This window comes from Electrona antarctica (assembly GCF_951216825.1).
Source record: "Electrona antarctica genome assembly, chromosome: 3".
NCBI lineage: Eukaryota > Metazoa > Chordata > Actinopteri > Myctophiformes > Myctophidae > Electrona > Electrona antarctica.
Genome location: NC_136808.1, coordinates 57407185 through 57425938, shown reverse-complemented (window position 1 = coordinate 57425938; position 18754 = coordinate 57407185). Strand labels below are relative to the sequence as shown.

General features: G+C 42.8%; 1 protein-coding gene across 1 annotated transcript in view; it reads left to right on the top strand.

The window, feature by feature from the left end:
- Nucleotides 1-18754, top strand: part of unc13c (unc-13 homolog C (C. elegans)) — a gene marked incomplete at its 5' end in the record, with an annotated part of 345183 nt that overhangs the window by 312721 nt on the left and 13708 nt on the right. The window contains one exon of the mRNA XM_079497470.1: nucleotides 10859-11006. Within this exon, the coding sequence (XP_079353596.1) occupies nucleotides 10859-11006 (148 nt within the window). The remainder of the gene's footprint in view (nucleotides 1-10858; nucleotides 11007-18754) is intronic.

Sequence of the window (18754 nt, the reverse complement as noted above, 5' to 3'; positions counted from 1 at the left end):
TCCATCTAGACTACCCATGAACCCCCCGTTCCATCTAGACTACCCATGAACCCCCCGTTCCATCTAGACTACCCATGAACCCCCCGTTCCATCTAGACTACCCATGAACCCCCCGTTCCATCTAGACTACCCATGAACCCCCCGTTCCATCTAGACTACCCATGAACCCCCCGTTCCATCTAGACTACCCATGAACCCCCCGTTCCATCTAGACTACCCATGAACCCCCCGTTCCATCTAGACTACCCATGAACCCCCCGTTCCATCTAGACTACCCATGAACCCCCCGTTCCATCTAGACTACCCATGAACCCCCCGTTCCATCTAGACTACCCATGAACCCCCCGTTCCATCTAGACTACCCATGCTGCGTGAACCCCCCGTTCCATCTAGACTACCCATGAACCCCCCGTTCCATCTAGACTACCCATGAACCCCCCGTTCCATCTAGACTACCCATGAACCCCCCGTTCCATCTAGACTACCCATGAACCCCCCGTTCCATCTAGACTACCCATGAACCTCCCGTTCCATCTAGACTACCCATGAACCCCCCGTTCCATCTAGACTACCCATGAACCCCCCGTTCCATCTAGACTACCCATGAACCCCCCGTTCCATCTAGACTACCCATGAACCCCCCGTTCCATCTAGACTACCCATGAACCCCCCGTTCCATCTAGGCTACCCATGAACCCCCCGTTCCATCTAGACTACCCATGCTGCGTGAACCCCCCGTTCCATCTAGACTACCCATGAACCCCCCGTTCCATCTAGACTACCCATGAACCCCCCGTTCCATCTAGACTACCCATGAACCCCCCGTTCCATCTAGACTACCCATGAACCCCCCGTTCCATCTAGACTACCCATGAACCCCCCGTTCCATCTAGACTACCCATGCTGCCGCCAGTGAACCCCCCGTTCCATCTAGACTACCCATGAACCCCCCGTTCCATCTAGACTACCCATGAACCCCCCGTTCCATCTAGACTACCCATGAACCCCCCGTTCCATCTAGACTACCCATGAACCCCCCGTTCCATCTAGACTACCCATGAACCCCCCGTTCCATCTAGACTACCCATGAACCCCCCGTTCCATCTAGACTACCCATGAACCCCCCGTTCCATCTAGACTACCCATGAACCCCCCGTTCCATCTAGACTACCCATGCTGCCGCCAGTGCATTCCCAGCACCTCACACCCGCCTTTGTGCTGCGCATCACAGACCCAAAAATACATTCTGTTTTTGTAACAGCAAGCTAGAAAGTGTTGTTCAAACCTGTTAATGATACTCTAATTCTCTGAGGGTTCTATGTAGGTATAGGAGGTGTTTTTCTTTGGCTAAGATGGATGTATACACCCAAACAATAACACATTCTAAACACCATAGACGTTTTAAGCTTCAAGGATGGCAATGTTGGTTATCAGTTGGCTGTCTGCCCATCCACCACTTTGGTCCCAAACAACAACAACATATCTCTGGATTGCCGTGGCTTTTACGGTGCACCTTCATGCACCCTACTACCAAATGGACCCGTACGGGTCAATTTTGTTTCATTTTATGCTCTCAAGGGTTATATCAAATTATTGTTAAACATCTGCATTAATTTACAAGGAGTCTACACAATTAGAGAATGTAGAAGAATTGTCTTGTCTGTTATCTCTCCCAATGGTACCAACATCAATACAGCATGGAATAAGCCTATCTCACAGAATTTCCCCGCCCCCCTAAATACGCCCCCTTTCGGGGTTAGTGGTGATAGCGTGACGTCACTCCATAGACACTACATGTTAACCGAGGTAATTTAAGAAGTCTACAACTTTTGTTTTCTCAAGGTAAGGTTTGTTCTATCTGTTCGACCTGATTTACCATCTTGTTTGCTTCATAATAATATTGGTCTGTCACATTTTTACATTAGAAAATGTACTTAGATTCTCCAGAGAAAAAAACGTGTAAATGCTCATGTTAAAGACACCACTATTTACCGGAAGTGGGCGTGGAAAGCGGGCTGTGAGATAGGCCTATCGTGGACAAAATCTTATCCAACAATAACATAATTCTTACATTTTGAGGTTACATGTCATCAAATGGTGGTCCGTGGCGCAAATTCCAAAACAATAACGGGCCTAGACATGGAAAAGTTTGAAAACCACTTTGCCACCCGTAGGCAGTGGTGGAAAGTAGTACATTTACTTAAGTATACTTTTTGAGGTATTTGTACTTTTACTTTTACTACTCCGCTATATTTCAGAGACAAATATTGTACATAATACTCCACTACAATATTATTTGAAACCTTTAGTTACTAGTTGCTATTGCTTAATGCAGATTATTATTACAAAACACACATTAACCACTTCAGCCCATATACATTTCAACCGTTTGAAAATAGCCAATCTACAAGCTCACTGCATTGTGAGCTTGTACATTTGCTATTTTCAAAAGACTTTTAAAATTATTTTAACACTTGAAATGGGACATTCTGCATAATGAGTACTTTGTACTTTTGTGTTTAAGTACATTTTGATGCCGATACTTTTACTTTTAGTCTTTTAGTATTTCTACATTGCAGTATTTGATACTTTAACTTGAGTAAAACATGTGAGTACATTTTTTCCAATACTGCCCATAGGCCAATTTCCACTTTTACACTAAACATGGCAAATTGTATTGGGTGGATTGCTACAAATGTTGAGCTGATTGCATTCACGCTCCCCGGAGGATGAACTCTAACTCTTTGAGTGACCCCATGATGACCCATTGCAAAGCGCCACCCCAAGGTCTTGGGTGGGTCTTCAAACTTCATCAGGCACATTCTCTGTGAACTATCCTGGTTTTCTGCCATTGCTTTCTACACATCTCTCTTTATTGTTGCTAAAGTTTTAACTTTTACATTCTTCCCCCCTTTTACCTTGTGTTATAAATATTATATAATTAATAGTTATTACATCTTGTTGTTCAGACAACCTCTGCATGCACTTTATGAGTGCGTGACAAATAAAACCTTTTTATAACTAAAAAACATCGCATGGATGCACCTGGGACGTATCCTCAGTGATGTATCCTGAGGTCAACGGGGTTTCGGGTCTCTCAACAATGCAACATCATACCCCTCACTCAGGCAACCCAGCCGGGAGTGATCAAGTCCCGACTTACGTCCCAGTAGCTACCCTCAATCAGTCCCACTAGGGAAAAACCAGGGGCACACAATCCGTTGGAACTACCCCAGAACTACTCTGCCAGGGCTGGGAGGTACACTTCTGGCGCATAGAGGGACTAGATTTTTTTAATCTAGACACTTATTGGAGGTCGTTTTGATGAAAGAAGTCCAGGTTTAGAGAGAGTGAGAGCGGCCTGTCATAAGAATAATTGGACTGTTGGCTTAATAACTGTTTGTTTACCGGCATGCAGTGAAGTACACATGCAAAGCAATTTGAAAACAAAGCCTCTGGGGGACAGGTGGAGAAAGTGCCACTGGGGGTTGAACACTATATTGTGAAAGTGCTGAGGAAACAAATTGATTCTATAGCGTCTCCAAGGAGACCACCTTCCAGATTAGATCAATCCTGAAGCTGCATTGCTCTTCATCAGTAGATCAATCCTGAAGCTGCATTGCTCTTCATCAGTAGATCAATCCTGAAGCTGCATTGCTCTTCATCAGTATTCCAACGACAGCCAATTAACACCAGCATTCGGTAATGTCTCAAAGGTTACACTATTTTCCCCCCAGCATTGTGAACAAAAAAAACGGAGAAAGAGGCAGAAATGGACTCGAGTCAAATAAGTTAGTAGAACATGAGAACAATCCTAAACTAACATAGCAAAATTGTTAATGATACCTCAATGATACCTCAATCTTGAACCTCTTGAATGTACTGACCTTATCTCCATTTTTTTTACTTTTTGTGTTTTTCCGTAAATTAAATGTCTTACTTGATCATATACTACAGCGTTACACAAAAGTATCGAAAGTAGCAGATCCGCAAGCTCAAAACGCGTTGCTCCACGTCGCGTTTTGACCTTGTAGATCTGCTACTTTTGCTATTTTTGAATTTGAATCCTGAAAAGTAACAGTTTTGGACGTGAGCTTTCCACCCGACGGAGCACATTTCAATATCTGTGTTTGAAAAAGAGCTCTTGCGCTTCCAACAACAGTGGTATTCTCTGAGGATAGCTAAACCCCCAAATCCAGTGAGGCTTCTCGAATATTATTAAAAGAAATTAAAAAATAATGTGGAAAAAAAGGTACCACATCTCACATTTCCCCCGAAGTCAAGGAGGACAAAACAGTCACATTTCACTTATTTATTTGGCTCACAACACAAAAGAAAAAGCACTTGAGTGTTTCTGGGCACAGAGCCTGAGGAACACTGATAAAAGCTGAAGACGACGGACGGCTCCGTTGCCGACAACCCTAAGCATTTATTACTATTTGACTGTGAGTGAATAGAGTGTTTTGTTCTGCGGAGAGAGAAGCTTTTACTCTGGAGGAAATGGAGAATGAACGTTGAACCTTTGAACTCTGAATGGCTTCCGATCAGGGAGGGAAACGCCTTTATAGTGTGTCTGCGTCTGAAGGTCGATTTCAAATGGGCTTCTGTAATTTGCTATAATACGTCAATGTGTTCCTTGCACATTTAACCCCTGACCTGTGAGTCAGTACCTTAGAGCAGGGGTTCTCAACGTTTTTGGCCGGGGACCCCCGGAAATGCTTTGGCAATGTCTCGGGACCCCCGCCCCGCCCCGCCCCCTTCCGACCCCCAATATAAATTGACTGCTACAATAACCTTAAACTATTTTGGGCGGGAACCCCTTTTGGTGTTTTAAGCATTGTTATAATTTAGCTATTGAAAAATAGCAGATCTACAAGCTCATAGCGCGCCACCGAGTGGCGCGCTACGAGCTTGTAGGTCTGCTATTTTTGAAAAATCGTGAAAATAAAATATAAAAAAAAATCTTTTTTTTTTCTTTTTTTTTTTGAAAATAATTTGGGGACCCCCCAAACTAATTTGTCTCTATTAATATATACTCTAAGGTCAGTACATATAAGGAAAGGCAGCTTGTTCGTAACCTGACTCCGCCAGATGGGGCAGCAGAGAGTACACTGGGTTCCCCCCCTCCTGCTCCCATCTGGGAACTCTCAGGCAGACTCGATGCTCCGGCCACCAAACGGCCTGGCCAATCAGCGGCAGCTAGAGGCGGGATCAAGGCAGGACTGTGTATGCCTTGATCCCGCCTCTAGCTGCCGCTGATTGGCCAGGCCGTTTACCACCACTAGTGCTGATGATATGCCTGCTAGATTAGGACAGGAAAGCTGTGCTCTCTCCTCGATGGAGGCTGGCCTGTCACCACTCTCTGTAGGCTGTAGGGACAATGGCTGTGTGGTCAGATCTTATTAAGGGAAAAGGCATTGTTGAAAGGTGCCTAGTGTGCATTTATGTGCTTGGACACATGCTAGATAGAAAAGCGATAGTCGATAGTAAAGCGATAGAAAAGCGATAGTCGATAGAAAAGCGATAGTCGATAGAAAAGCGATTGAAATGTTATAGTCGATAGAAAAGCGATAGTCGATAGTAAAGCGATAGTAAAGCGATAGAAAAGCGATAGTCGATAGAAAAGCGATAGAAAAGCGATAGTCGATAGTAAAGCGATAGTCGATAGTAAAGCGATAGAAAAGCGATAGGCGATAGAAAAGCGATTGAAAATTTATAGTCGATAGTAAAGCGATAGAAAAGCGATAGTCGATAGTAAAGCGATAGTCGATAGTAAAGCGATAGAAAAGCGATAGTCGATAGAAAAGCGATTGAAAATTTATAGTCGATAGTAAAGCGATAGAAAAGCGATAGTCGATAGTAAAGCGATAGTCGATAGAAAAGCGATAGAAAAGCGATAGTCGATAGAAAAGCGATAGTCGATAGAAAAGCGATAGTCGATAGTAAAGCGATAGTCGATAGAAAAGCGATAGTCGATAGTAAAGCGATAGTCGATAGAAAAGCGATAGTCGATAGTAAAGCGATAGTCGATAGTAAAGCGATAGAAAAGCGATAGTCGATAGAAAAGCGATAGAAAAGCGATAGTCGATAGAAAAGCGATAGTCGATAGAAAAGCGATAGTAAAGTGATAGTCGATAGTAAAGCGATAGTCGATAGAAAAGCGATAGTAAAGCGATAGTAAAGCGATAGTAAAGCGATAGTCGATAGAAAAGCGATAGTCGATAGAAAAGCGATAGAAAAGCGATAGTCGATAGTAAAGCGATAGAAAAGCGATAGTCGATAGAAAAGCGATAGTCGATAGAAAAGCGATAGTAAAGCGATAGTAAAGCGATAGTCGATAGTAAAGCGATAGTCGATAGAAAAGCGATAGTAAAGCGATAGTCGATAGAAAAGCGATAGTAAAGAGATAGTCGATAGTAAAGCGATAGTCGATAGAAAAGCGATAGTAAAGCGATAGTAAAGCGATAGTAAAGCGATAGTCGATAGAAAAGCGATAGTCGATAGAAAAGCGATAGAAAAGCGATAGTCGATAGTAAAGCGATAGAAAAGCGATAGTCGATAGAAAAGCGATAGTCGATAGAAAAGCGATAGTAAAGCGATAGTAAAGCGATAGTCGATAGTAAAGCGATAGTCGATAGAAAAGCGATAGTAAAGCGATAGTCGATAGAAAAGCGATAGTAAAGAGATAGTCGATAGTAAAGCGATAGTCGATAGAAAAGCGATAGTAAAGCGATAGAAAAGCGATAGTAAAGAGATAGTCGATAGTAAAGCGATAGTCGATAGAAAAGCGATAGTAAAGCGATAGTAAAGCGATAGTAAAGCGATAGTCGATAGAAAAGCGATAGTAAAGCGATAGTAAAGCGATAGTAAAGCGATAGTCGATAGAAAAGCGATAGTAAAGAGATAGTCGATAGAAAAGCGATAGTAAAGCGATAGTAAAGCGATAGTAAAGCGATAGTCGATAGAAAAGCGATAGTAAAGCGATAGTAAAGCGATAGTCGATAGAAAAGCGATAGTCGATAGAAAAGCGATAGAAAAGCGATAGTAAAGCGATAGTCGATAGAAAAGCGATAGTAAAGCGATAGTAAAGCGATAGTCGATAGAAAAGCGATAGTCGATAGAAAAGCGATAGTAAAGCGATAGTAAAGCGATAGTCGATAGAAAAGCGATAGTAAAGCGATAGTAAAGCGATATAGTCGATAGAAAAGCGATAGTAAAGCGATAGTAAAGCGATAGTCGATAGAAAAGCGATAGTCGATAGAAAAGCGATAGAAAAGCGATAGTCGATAGAAAAGCGATAGTCGATAGTAAAGCGATAGTAAAGCGATAGTCGATAGTAAAGCGATAGTCGATAGAAAAGCGATAGTAAAGCGATAGTAAAGCGATAGTCGATAGAAAAGCGATAGTAAAGCGATAGTAAAGCGATAGTCGATAGTAAAGCGATAGTCGATAGAAAAGCGATAGTAAAGCGATAGTAAAGCGATAGTCGATAGTAAAGCGATAGTCGATAGAAAAGCGATAGTAAAGCGATAGTAAAGCGATAGTCGATAGAAAAGCGATAGTCGATAGAAAAGCGATAGTAAAGCGATAGTCGATAGAAAAGCGATAGTCGATAGAAAAGCGATAGAAAAGCGATAGTCGATAGAAAAGCGATAGTCGATAGTAAAGCGATAGAAAAGCGATAGAAAAGCGAAAGAAAAGCGATAGTAAAGCGATAGAAAAGCGATAGTCGATAGAAAAGCGATAGAAAAGCGATAGTAAATCGATAGTAAAGCGATAGAAAAGCGATAGAAAAGCGTCAATTGTTGTCCTGCATTTTTGGAATGAAGATAATAATTGTGTGTAAGTGTTGTTGCTGTTGTTGCTGTTTGTTGTTACTATTGTTTATGAGACCAAAGACACATTTCCACATTGTGGACAATTAATGAAACTAAGTAACTAACATACATACACCGATGGCAGCGGAAACCATGCAAGGCACCAACCCAAGGATTCTTTTTAAAATCATGGGCATCGCAGTCTCAGAAGACCATAGGGGCTCCATTTTCGTCACCGCTAAACCCCTTATCCCTAAACTTCTTTGCCTTTTTTTTTTTTTACTATTTTGCAAAACATTTTTGAATAGTTAAAATGGCCATTCTACAAGCTCACACCGTGTCGATGTAGATTGGCTAGTTGAACTATTCAAAAATGTTTTTCAAAATAGTAAAAAAAGGCAAAAATGTTTTTAGCAGTGACGAAAATGGAGCCCTATAGATGTCTTGTGCCTGGGAGTAGGTTTTAGCAGCAGGACACAGTCTGCTGTGTCTCAGAAGACTAGAGGCAGACTCGGCTGCAGCTATATGTCACATGTGTAGGCTGCAGCTATATGTCACATGTGTAGGCTGCAGCTATATGTCACATGTGTAGGCTGCAGCTATATGTCACATGTGTAGGCTGCAGCTATATGTGACATGTGTAGGCTGCAGCTATATGTCACATGTGTAGGCTGCAGCTATATGTGACATGTGTAGGCCGCAGCTATATGTGACATGTGTAGGCTGCAGCTATATGTCACATGTGTAGGCTGCAGCTATATGTCACATGTGTAGGCCGCAGCTATATGTGACATGTGTAGGCCGCAGCTATATGTCACATGTGTAGGCTGCAGCTATATGTCACATGTGTAGGCTGCAGCTATATGTCACATGTGTAGGCTGCAGCTATATGTCACATGTGTAGGCTGCAGCTATATGTCACATGTGTAGGCCGCAGCTATATGTCACATGTGTAGGCTGCAGCTATATGTCACATGTGTAGGCCGCAGCTATATGTGACATGTGTAGGCCGCAGCTATATGTGACATGTGTAGGCTGCAGCTATATGTCACATGTGTAGGCCGCAGCTATATGTCACATGTGTAGGCCGCAGCTATATGTCACATGTGTAGGCTGCAGCTATATGTGACATGTGTAGGCTGCAGCTATATGTGACATGTGTAGGCCGCAGCTATATGTAACGTATTTTAAAAACTTGGTTTTCAGGAAAAGTACTTGAGTAATGTACTATACTATTCCCACCACTGATCAGCGCAAATGCGTGTCTCCGCCCCTGTATACTATGGTAATGACCTGTATACTATAACTGCATGGTAATGACCTGTATACTATAACTGCATGGTAATGACCTGTAAACTATAACTGCATGGTAATGACCTGGTGGACGTAGCTATTAGTGCTGGCTCCCAGCTGCTTTTCCACGGTCGGCCGCTCTCTCTCTTTTTAATAAAAGGATTTCTGTCCAGCCAGTCTTATCCAACACTGCATCACACACACACACACACACACACACACACACAGTAAAACACACTGCAAAATACCTGCTGGTGATTTATCCATCCGGGTCGGGTGCAATAACTAGTAGGCTATGAGGCTGTGAGTTCACTAAAACAGGGATTGTTTTTAATGTCTACGGACCCGGACCCCCGTCCCCCCCCCATCCCGTTTTGTGCCAGGGACCACCAGAAGACAAGATTTATGTAAAAATAAGAAGAAGAAGAAGAAGAAGAAGAAGAAATTAAAAAGGAAAACATATGTGCACTGTGCAGAATTGTTCATAATGTTTTCAGATGGAGGTCTGTGACCAAATATACATAGCAATTTGGGGAACCCAATTTTAAACCATACCAATCAAATGATATTTGACATGAAAATGTTTGAGAACCACTGACGTGGTAGACATGGTAGACTGTGTGGAGATTTATGTATCTCTGTGTCCCTTTATTCCTATATATGGAGTTCTGTGTCAGGCATGCCCAGATATGAAGTGTGTTGCCTAATCTCAATGTGACGTCATGGAATCTACAGGTGAGGGGACTAAAGGCTCATACATAGTCTGGATTTTCGGTGGTTAGGTGACCACCGAACTACAACATGACGTCACGAGCCGCGGTGAAGAGCAAGCCACCGCTCCAGCCCTTCTCTCTGTTTTTACTCACCACCGCTCAATGTTATTTCAGCTCCGGTGGTCACCTCACCACCGGAGCGGTGGTCACCTCACCACCGAAAAACCAGACTATGAATAGGCCTTTAGGCTCATTAGGTCCACTGGCAGAGCCTGACCAGAGCCTTTTGTATGGTGGTTCTGGACAACCGTGTATCTGACACCGGGTACTGCCTGTGGTGGTTTGGAACGTGTGTGTGTCAAATGTGAAGTTGTGGGGCGAACGGTTCTCAGTGGTGGAAAAAGTACTCAATTGTTTTACTTAAGTAAAAATACCAATACTGCAATTTAGAACTACTTCGTTACAATTACAAGTACGGAATTGAAAATGTACTTGAGTAAAAGTACAAAAGTATCGGCATCAAAATGTACTTAAAGTACTAAAAGTAAAAGTACTCATATTGCAGAATGTCCCGCTTCACAAGTTCAAAATGTGTACAAAGTCTATTGAAAATAGCAGATCTACAATCTGTGCGTCGCAACGCGACGCATTGTGAGCTTGTAGATCTGCTATTTTCAAATGGCCAAAATGTATAGGGTTGAAGTGGTTAATCTAAATTATAATCGCCAAAGTAACTAGTAACTAAAGTTTTCAAATAATTGTAGTGAAGTAAAAGTACAAATTTTGGCTCTTAGATGTAGTGGAGTAGAAGTAAAAGTACTGGAAATTGGAAATACTCAAGTAAAGTACAAATACCTCAAAACTGTACTTAAGTACAGTACTTAAGTAAAAGTACTTAGTTACTTTCCACCACTGACGGTTCTCGAGTTGCGTGGATTACAGATGTAGGCCTACTGTATATACACACATGTACTGAGACGTGGTGCATTTATAGATAGATGGTGATTTATTTATTTCTCTTTTGTCCCTCTATAGCAATACTTCCACGCCGGAGGAAACGGTCTGAAGAAGACTTTCCTTGAGAAAAGCCACGACATGAGGTCCCTGAAATATGCTCTCAGCCTTTACACTCAACCTACAGATGCCTTGATCAAGAAATATATATGCACCCAGCTCTCTCAAGGTAAATATATATGCACCCAGCTCTCTCAAGGTAAATATATATGCACCCAGCTCTCTCAAGGTAAATATATATGCACCCAGCTCTCTCAAGGTAAATATATATGCACCCAGCTCTCTCAAGGTAAATATATATGCACCCAGCTCTCTCAAGGTAAATATATATGCACCCAGCTCTCTCAAGGTAAATATATATGCACCCAGCTCTCTCAAGGTAAATATATATGCACCCAGCTCTCTCAAGGTAAATATATATGCACCCAGCTCTCTCAAGGTAAGGAGACAACATTGCATTGTTTGTTTTGCTTCTGTCTGTCATTGTCCAATGCAATGCAAGGAGCGGCGCGTTGGAATATTAAAAAAGCAAATCCACAATCGATAGAGATACCATCTCTGTGCTACATTTCAACTTAATGGGATTACTATTGTGGGACGGAAAAAAAGAAGACTCCTGCATATTGTCTTCTTCACTCACATTTACACAACACACACACAGTCTATTAATAGTGTGGCTTTCCTTTCAGACGACTAAATTAATTAGCGGTTATCTGGCTAACTGCCTTGAATCCCTGTCTATTATTATTATTATTATAATAGGCTACGTCTTAACACCTTGGGCTGAACGGTGATGTCGCTCCTCTGTCGGGTGGAAACCTCATATGTCCAAAACTCTTACTTTTCATGCAGGATTCAAATTCAGTAGCATATTAGTGGCAAAACATGGCTGAGGGAAGTAGGGGTGCTGGGGGGGCTGGAGCACCCTCTCCGCCCAGGCACAGCCTCCCCTCGGACAGGAGGGGGAAAATAATAATAATTGTAATCAAAACAGATTTCTGTTATGGACTAATAAATATGCTGTATCACAGTATCGGCACCTTATCCTGGTTAATTGCCTGTGTCAGTTTGCTCATGCGTGGGGAGAGGCCACTTTAAAAGACACTTTTCTGCGTGAAAATGCGCGTGCACGAGGCACGTGCACGCACATTTTGCGGCGCGCGCACCCCCTACTAAACGTTCAGCACCTCCTACTGTAAACATCTTCCCACGGCCATGGGCAAAAGTAGAGCAGATCTACCGCCGTGCCGTGTTTTGATGCACTTGTGTGATGCTGTAGTATAGCTCCAAGTAGGCCATTAATTAACCAAGAAAACACAAAAACCTAAAGGACCACTTCACCACTTTTCAACATCTCTTCATATAATTGGTCCTATTTTATTTGTCTGTGTCTCATAGGAGGGCTTTGGGCAGTTCGGACACCCGTTCGGACACCCGTCCACCAGTAGGAAAAAATGGTGGTATTTTATCATGAACATTAGTTAGGACCAATTATAGGAAGAGAAGTTGAAAAGTGGTGAAATGGTCCTTTAAATATATGGAGATAGGAGGTTTCTGCCCGACAACAACGATAATGTCATGAAACAATGCCTACACGTCATGCTAACGTGAGCTTTGTGTGCTAAAGGAAGATACGTCATCTCACGCTCCACCACTAGGCAAGACATGGTACACAATTAGCCCTTCGCTAAACCCCATGCCAAAAAGTGACCCAATGCCAATCCAAATAGTTTAGCAACCGTTGCTAAGGATGGGCGGCAAGCTTTCGTCACCTCATAGCTGTCAGTGTTATTTTGCGTGGCTGTGTTGTTGAACACATACAGTACACAGTTTAAGGTCTGGAAAGTTACACGACTGAGCCACCCAGGTGATGGCAATAATACTAATCACTGTAGACTTCCGTCAAGCTCCGTGCATTACATGAAAAGTCCTATCGGACGGACGGTCGTTGTAGTAGTTGATTGAGTTGCATACTGTTTCTCACCCTCTAACAATTCGTTCATTTTTAGTTTATTGAAACAATGTCATGCACATTCATTTTGTCCAGTGCATAGCCTACTGCAGGCCTGGTTGACTAGATTTAAAAGACATTTTGAAGCTCTTGCTACTGAAATAATTGATTATTTATGGAGAAATCCCGTAATTTACCATGCATCTCAATGAGTGAGAAGGACAGCTTGCCATGTCTCCTCTCTTGCTAACGTGCCTATTGGACAAGGACGGGTTGGGGAGGGACTTAGCCAAGGGCTAATGAATGGTTGCCTCTCCCCACATCTCTCCCTGGCTGTGAACGTCATGTGGATGAAAGCATTGGTTGTGCATTAAATGTTGTTACCAGATAGATCCCATGAGAGTGCATTGCTGACACGGAGAAAGGTCAGAATGTTGGGTAGATATCGTGTGACTTGAATGGGAAGAGTGGGTCCAATTGATGATATGCACACGGCTGCCATCTTGCCAGCAAGGTGCTAACTAGCCGGTGCAACTTCCCATAGACAGCCCATTCATCCAAACAGAAACGTCCTATTATTGTATTAAATAACGTCAAACTCACCAACATTGCAGCTGTACGGAAAGCTTGAATTGTCCCCTTTCTTTCTGCAATATGTTTGATAAAAATCCACTGTAGACATGTTATGACAGCTACAGCTACTCCCTGTCAAGACATTCCTTGCAGCAGATGAAGTGCTGGAGGTTGTTAGTGCTCGTTGACTATCACTCAACAGCCCATGCGTACCACCTGCTTTGAATGTGCACATAATGCAGGAGGCAGCAGGAGGTTGCGTTACTGATAGCGAGCGCTTCCAAACTCTGACACTTAGAAAAATAATCATCTGCAAGGAATTTCTTGACAGGAAGTAGCTCATAACATGTCTACGGTGGAATTTTATGAAACAAACACTTTGCAGATAGTAGGGCGATAATTCAAGCTTTTCGTACAGCTGCAATGTTTGTGTTGATGAGATCTGGTCAGTTGTTCCACGGCCAGGACAAGAAAAGGCTACAAACCGCTAAAATGTCACGCCTGCAGATGACGCATGGCACGCGTGCATGTGTCGTGGATGTGCCCTTTTTTTTGGGGGGGGGGGGGTTGAGCACCACCTCCCTCAGTGCTGTCTGCACACAACTGGTCAGGAGGGGAAGGATCTCTCTCTCTCTCTCTCTCTCTCTCTCTCTCTCTCTCTCTCTCTCTCTCTCTCTCTCTCTCTGTAAATCTATGGAACGGTTGTTGTATGTCTTTGCATATGCTACACGGCAGACATTTACTTCCTGATAGATGGATAGATAGATTGGACAGTGGGTTGAGCCCAACGGGTCCAGTGATAGATGGATAGATAGATTGGACAGTGGGTTGAGCCCAACGGGTCCAGTGATAGATGGATAGATAGATTGGACAGTGGGTTGAGCCCAACGGGTCCAGTGCAGTGTTGAGCTCCCCGCTTGCCTGACTGTGGTGTAGCCTTGCAGAACGCAGCGCGAGGCAGGAAACAGGCATAACGAATGGAGACAGCCAATCGGGAGTCCAGCCAGGCAGCAATTCAGCCTCTCTCTCTCTCTCTCTCTCTCTCTCTCTCGGGGACAAGCAGATGGGCCATGGAAGACCCACGTACTGTTTCAGCCAGGCGAGATTACTCTGTCTCGCTTTCTAATGCATAACTTATACTGTACCTGGAGTGGTGGAAGAAGTTACTCACGTGTTTCGCTTAAGAAAAATCAATACTGCAATGTAGAAATAGCTGATAGCTGATCAAGCTCACAATGCATTGCATGCGGATTTTCATTCGGGTTGTGTGTGTGTGTGTGTGTGTGTGTGTGTGTGTGTGTGTGTGTGTGTGTGTGTGTGTGTGTGTGTGTGTGTGTGTGTGTGTGTGTGTGTGTGTGTGTGTGTGTAATATAAAAATAATCATTCATTAATCGTAATCGAGGCAAATGTCTTACATAATTTGTGATAATGACATGCAGTGTGTTGAGTGTACAGGGTTTGATGAGAACCCGGGTAGGGCCGGGCCTGTTGAGAACTCTACTAATAACTTTAGGACAGGCCCGTCTAGAGTTTGAATGGACAGGTATCAGTCAAAAGGAAAACATCTAAGAGCTCCATATATGCAGATCCAGTCTTCTCCATGTATGGCTATCCAGGGTTTGATGAGGTCATCTTCATATATGGTGGCGTGATGTGTCACGAGGCGTGACCATATAGGGAGGCGTGACACGAGGCGTGAGAAGAGTACCTTAAATTGCCATGACTGTACTTTGTACTGTTGTTGTACTTTTAATAATTTGATAATATCTTTTATGGAAGGTTATGGATGGTTAACAGAAAAGTCAGTGTGGAATTGCTATAATTAAGTAAAAAAAAAAAAATAATAATAAATTGGAGTACTTCTTACATCAACTGCCGTGCACCCTAGCAGTGCATAGACACACTCGAACCTATAGGCACACGCATTAGGCCATTAGCCCATTTTGACATGAGATCAGATTCTAAAAATGTCTTCTACATCCTGACAGTTTTCTGAAAAAGCTATGTTTCTATGTCAGTCGTTCTTCGATTAAAAAAAAATAGCAGACCTACAAGCTCGTAGCGCGCCACTCGGTGGCGCGCTATGAGCTTGTAGATCTGCTAAAGCATAACATGATGCTAACACCAAAAGGGGTTCCCGCCCAAAATGGGTTAGAATATTCCAGCAAAGCGTGTGCGCAGGGAAGCATGTGATTACCTTTTCCATTGTAATGCAATGCGGTGGAGTCAATCACGGTGATGCTGGGTAATGAAGCACACCAAATAAACCCCATAGGGACTTGAATTAAGGCTGTGTCGCACATTCATTCACCTTTCTATAGTGTTTAAGTAGTTAAACCCAGTCCAGTGGTTCTCAAAGTGGGATCCAGGGACCCCCAGCGGTCCTTGGGTGTGTGTGCGTTTGTGGGGGGGATGGGGGGGAGGTAGATCTACAAGATTCCTTGTACTGTACATCTGCTAGTTTTTTTTTTTTTTTTTTTGTGGCTTTCGCCTTTATTTTATATTTTTTATGGAGGGACAGACAGTAGGCTGACAGGAAATGGGGGGATGACATGCAGTGAGGGCCGTCGGGATCGGGAGTCGAACCCGCGGCACACTGCCAGACTGGATTACCAGCCAAGGTGCCTGGACCGCTGAGCCATGGCCCAGGCCCATCTGCTAGTTTTGTTATATTCTTTGAAGAATATCGAACATTTTGAAAAACTTTGAATAAATTAGGTTTATTTTAATCACAAATCTTCTCTTCTGGGGGTCCCTGGCACAAACTCTTTTCAGAAGGGGGTCCGCGGCCAAATAATATGAATTTGGGAGTCTTTGACTTGACTGGCCCATTCTGGGCGGGAACCCCTTTTGGTGTTTTAAGCATTATGTTATACTTTAGCTATTGAAAAATAGCAGATCTACAAGCTCATAGCGCGCCACCGAGTGGCGCGCTATGAGCTTGTAGATCTGCTATTTTTGAAAAATCGTGAGGTCAGGCCTAAATGAGCTAGAGAAGCACTGCTGTCTTAATGAAACAGACCTGAGTTGCTGGTCTAGTTAAAATAGTTAAAATAGTTGATCTACAAGCTCACAACATGTAGATGTAGTGAACTATTTTAACCCATTTTGGGTGGGAACCCCTTTTGGTGTTAGCATTATGTTATGCTTTAGCTATTGAAAAATAGCAGATCTACAAGCTCCAAGCTTGTAGGTCTGGTATTTTTGAAAAATCGAACAACGACTGACATAAGAAACATAGCTTTTTCAGAAAACTGTCAGGATGTAGAAGACATTTTTAGAATCTGATCTCAGGAACAGACCTGAGTTGCTGGTCTAGCTGTTATTTCCGCCGACACTGAGGGCTACAGTATATCTTGCACCACACCTTAACCCTTATCCCTAAACTCATTTGTCATTTTTACTATTTAAAAAAAACCTTTTAAAATAGTTCAAATAGTTGATCTACAAGCTCACAACGTGTAGATGTAGATCGGCTAGTTGAACTATTTTAAAATGATTTTCAAAATTGTAAAAAATGGCAAATAAGTTCAAGGATAAGGGATAAGGGTGGCACAAGATGGAGCCCTGAATCTCTTCGCCCCCAGAACAGGGATGCTGGGGTTCAAGTGGTTAACATTATGGAAAAGAGTTTCAATTACACAACAACGGCCTCCACTTAATTATGTTTCTGTTATACTGTATATATACGGACGTTATTTGCTAGGTCCGTATATATACGTACCCCACCACTAGGGGACGTTATTTGCTAGGTCCGTATATATACGTACCCCACCGCTAGGGGACGTTATTTGCTATGTCCGTATATATACGTACCCCACCGCTAGGGGACGTTATTTGCTAGGTCTGTATATATACGTACCATACTCTGTGTATATAATGGTTGAGCCCCCACGGCACCTTTTAACATTGATCCGGTTGCTATGCAACGCCTCTGTCACCACCAGCTATGGGACGTTAAATCTGATCTCCGTTTAACTCGGTTACAAGCAGGATTTTCAAACCTCCATAAGTCGGAATCCAGCAGAGCTGTCCATGGTGGATCGTCAGCCATACAAAGTTCGGATGTTATGTGTGACTTTGTACCGCGTCGCTCCCGACATGCAAGCGTTTCTGACGAGAGGTAAACAGTGTGTGCTTGTGCTAATAATACAAGACGCGCGAACGCGGGAAGCGAACGCAGCTCGTAAATTGCAATAACAACAATTAGAATAAATTACGTACTTTTTTAAGTTTTTTTTTAGATTTTTTTTAAGTTAAGTTTTTTTTAAGTTAAGTGTTTTTTTAAGTTATTTATTTAGTGTGTGTGCGTGCATGCTATTTTTTTTTTCTTCTTGTTTTTCCTTTTTAAGTTTTTATTTTAAGTTAAGTTTTTTTGTGTGTGTGTGTGTGTGTGTGTGTGTGTGTGTGTGTGTGTGTGTGTGTGTGTGTGTGTGTGTGTGTGTGTGTGTGTGTGTGATACAGCTGCGCCCTCTGGTGGCGGGTGGGTGGTGTTACAGCGTGACACACACAGACAGACAGACAGACACACAGACATGTTCTGCTAGGTCTCATAGTTAGTGCTCACTGCGTTCGCAACTAAAGTGTGTGTATTGAGAGTGTGTGTATTGGGCGGGGGGGGGGTGGGAAAACTCCTTATCTTAAAGTGAACGCGGATGGTGGCATAGGCTAACTTAATTTATGCTAACAGCTAGCGGCAGAGAAAGAATGAATGTACTTGTGTGAGTGCATACTTTATTGCATGGCTGCAACTCTCGGCAACCATATTGAGAATGAAAGCGTTGGGTAAACACTGGATGTGATACTAATTAAGCCAACATGCACAATAGCAGCTCCCTGACTCCGCTTGACCTGAACGGAACAGAACTTCATTAGTATTACTGCTGCTACTACAGTGTCTCGGGAAGCCGGAACAAAACAATGGTATACACGTCTGTACTCGTACACAGTGATGGTGGTCCGCCTGCCTTCCGATTAGCCAATTTTAACCCATTTAGGCCTGACGTTGAAATTTTGAAAAATTTGAAAAATTATTTTCTTTCCTGAAAAAACTCATGTTTCTACATCAGTGGTTCTCAATATTTCATGTCAAGGATCCCAAAAATGATATATGTACTATGCCGCCGACCCCCATCTGAAAATATGTTGTTCCAGTGACCCTCCAGAAGCGTGTTTAGAACACCAAAAGGGGTTCCCGCCCAAAATGGGTTTATATAGGATAATTTCCATTTTTCATGTTAGATCCCACTACATCTCATAGTCAAATATTGTATCCTTTGAACATAATTTGAGTACTCTTACTTTGGTATCTTGATGCCAAGACTTCATATTTTGAATACAGGACTTGTACTTGTGAAAGAGTATTACTATACGTTGCAGTATTGCTACTTTTA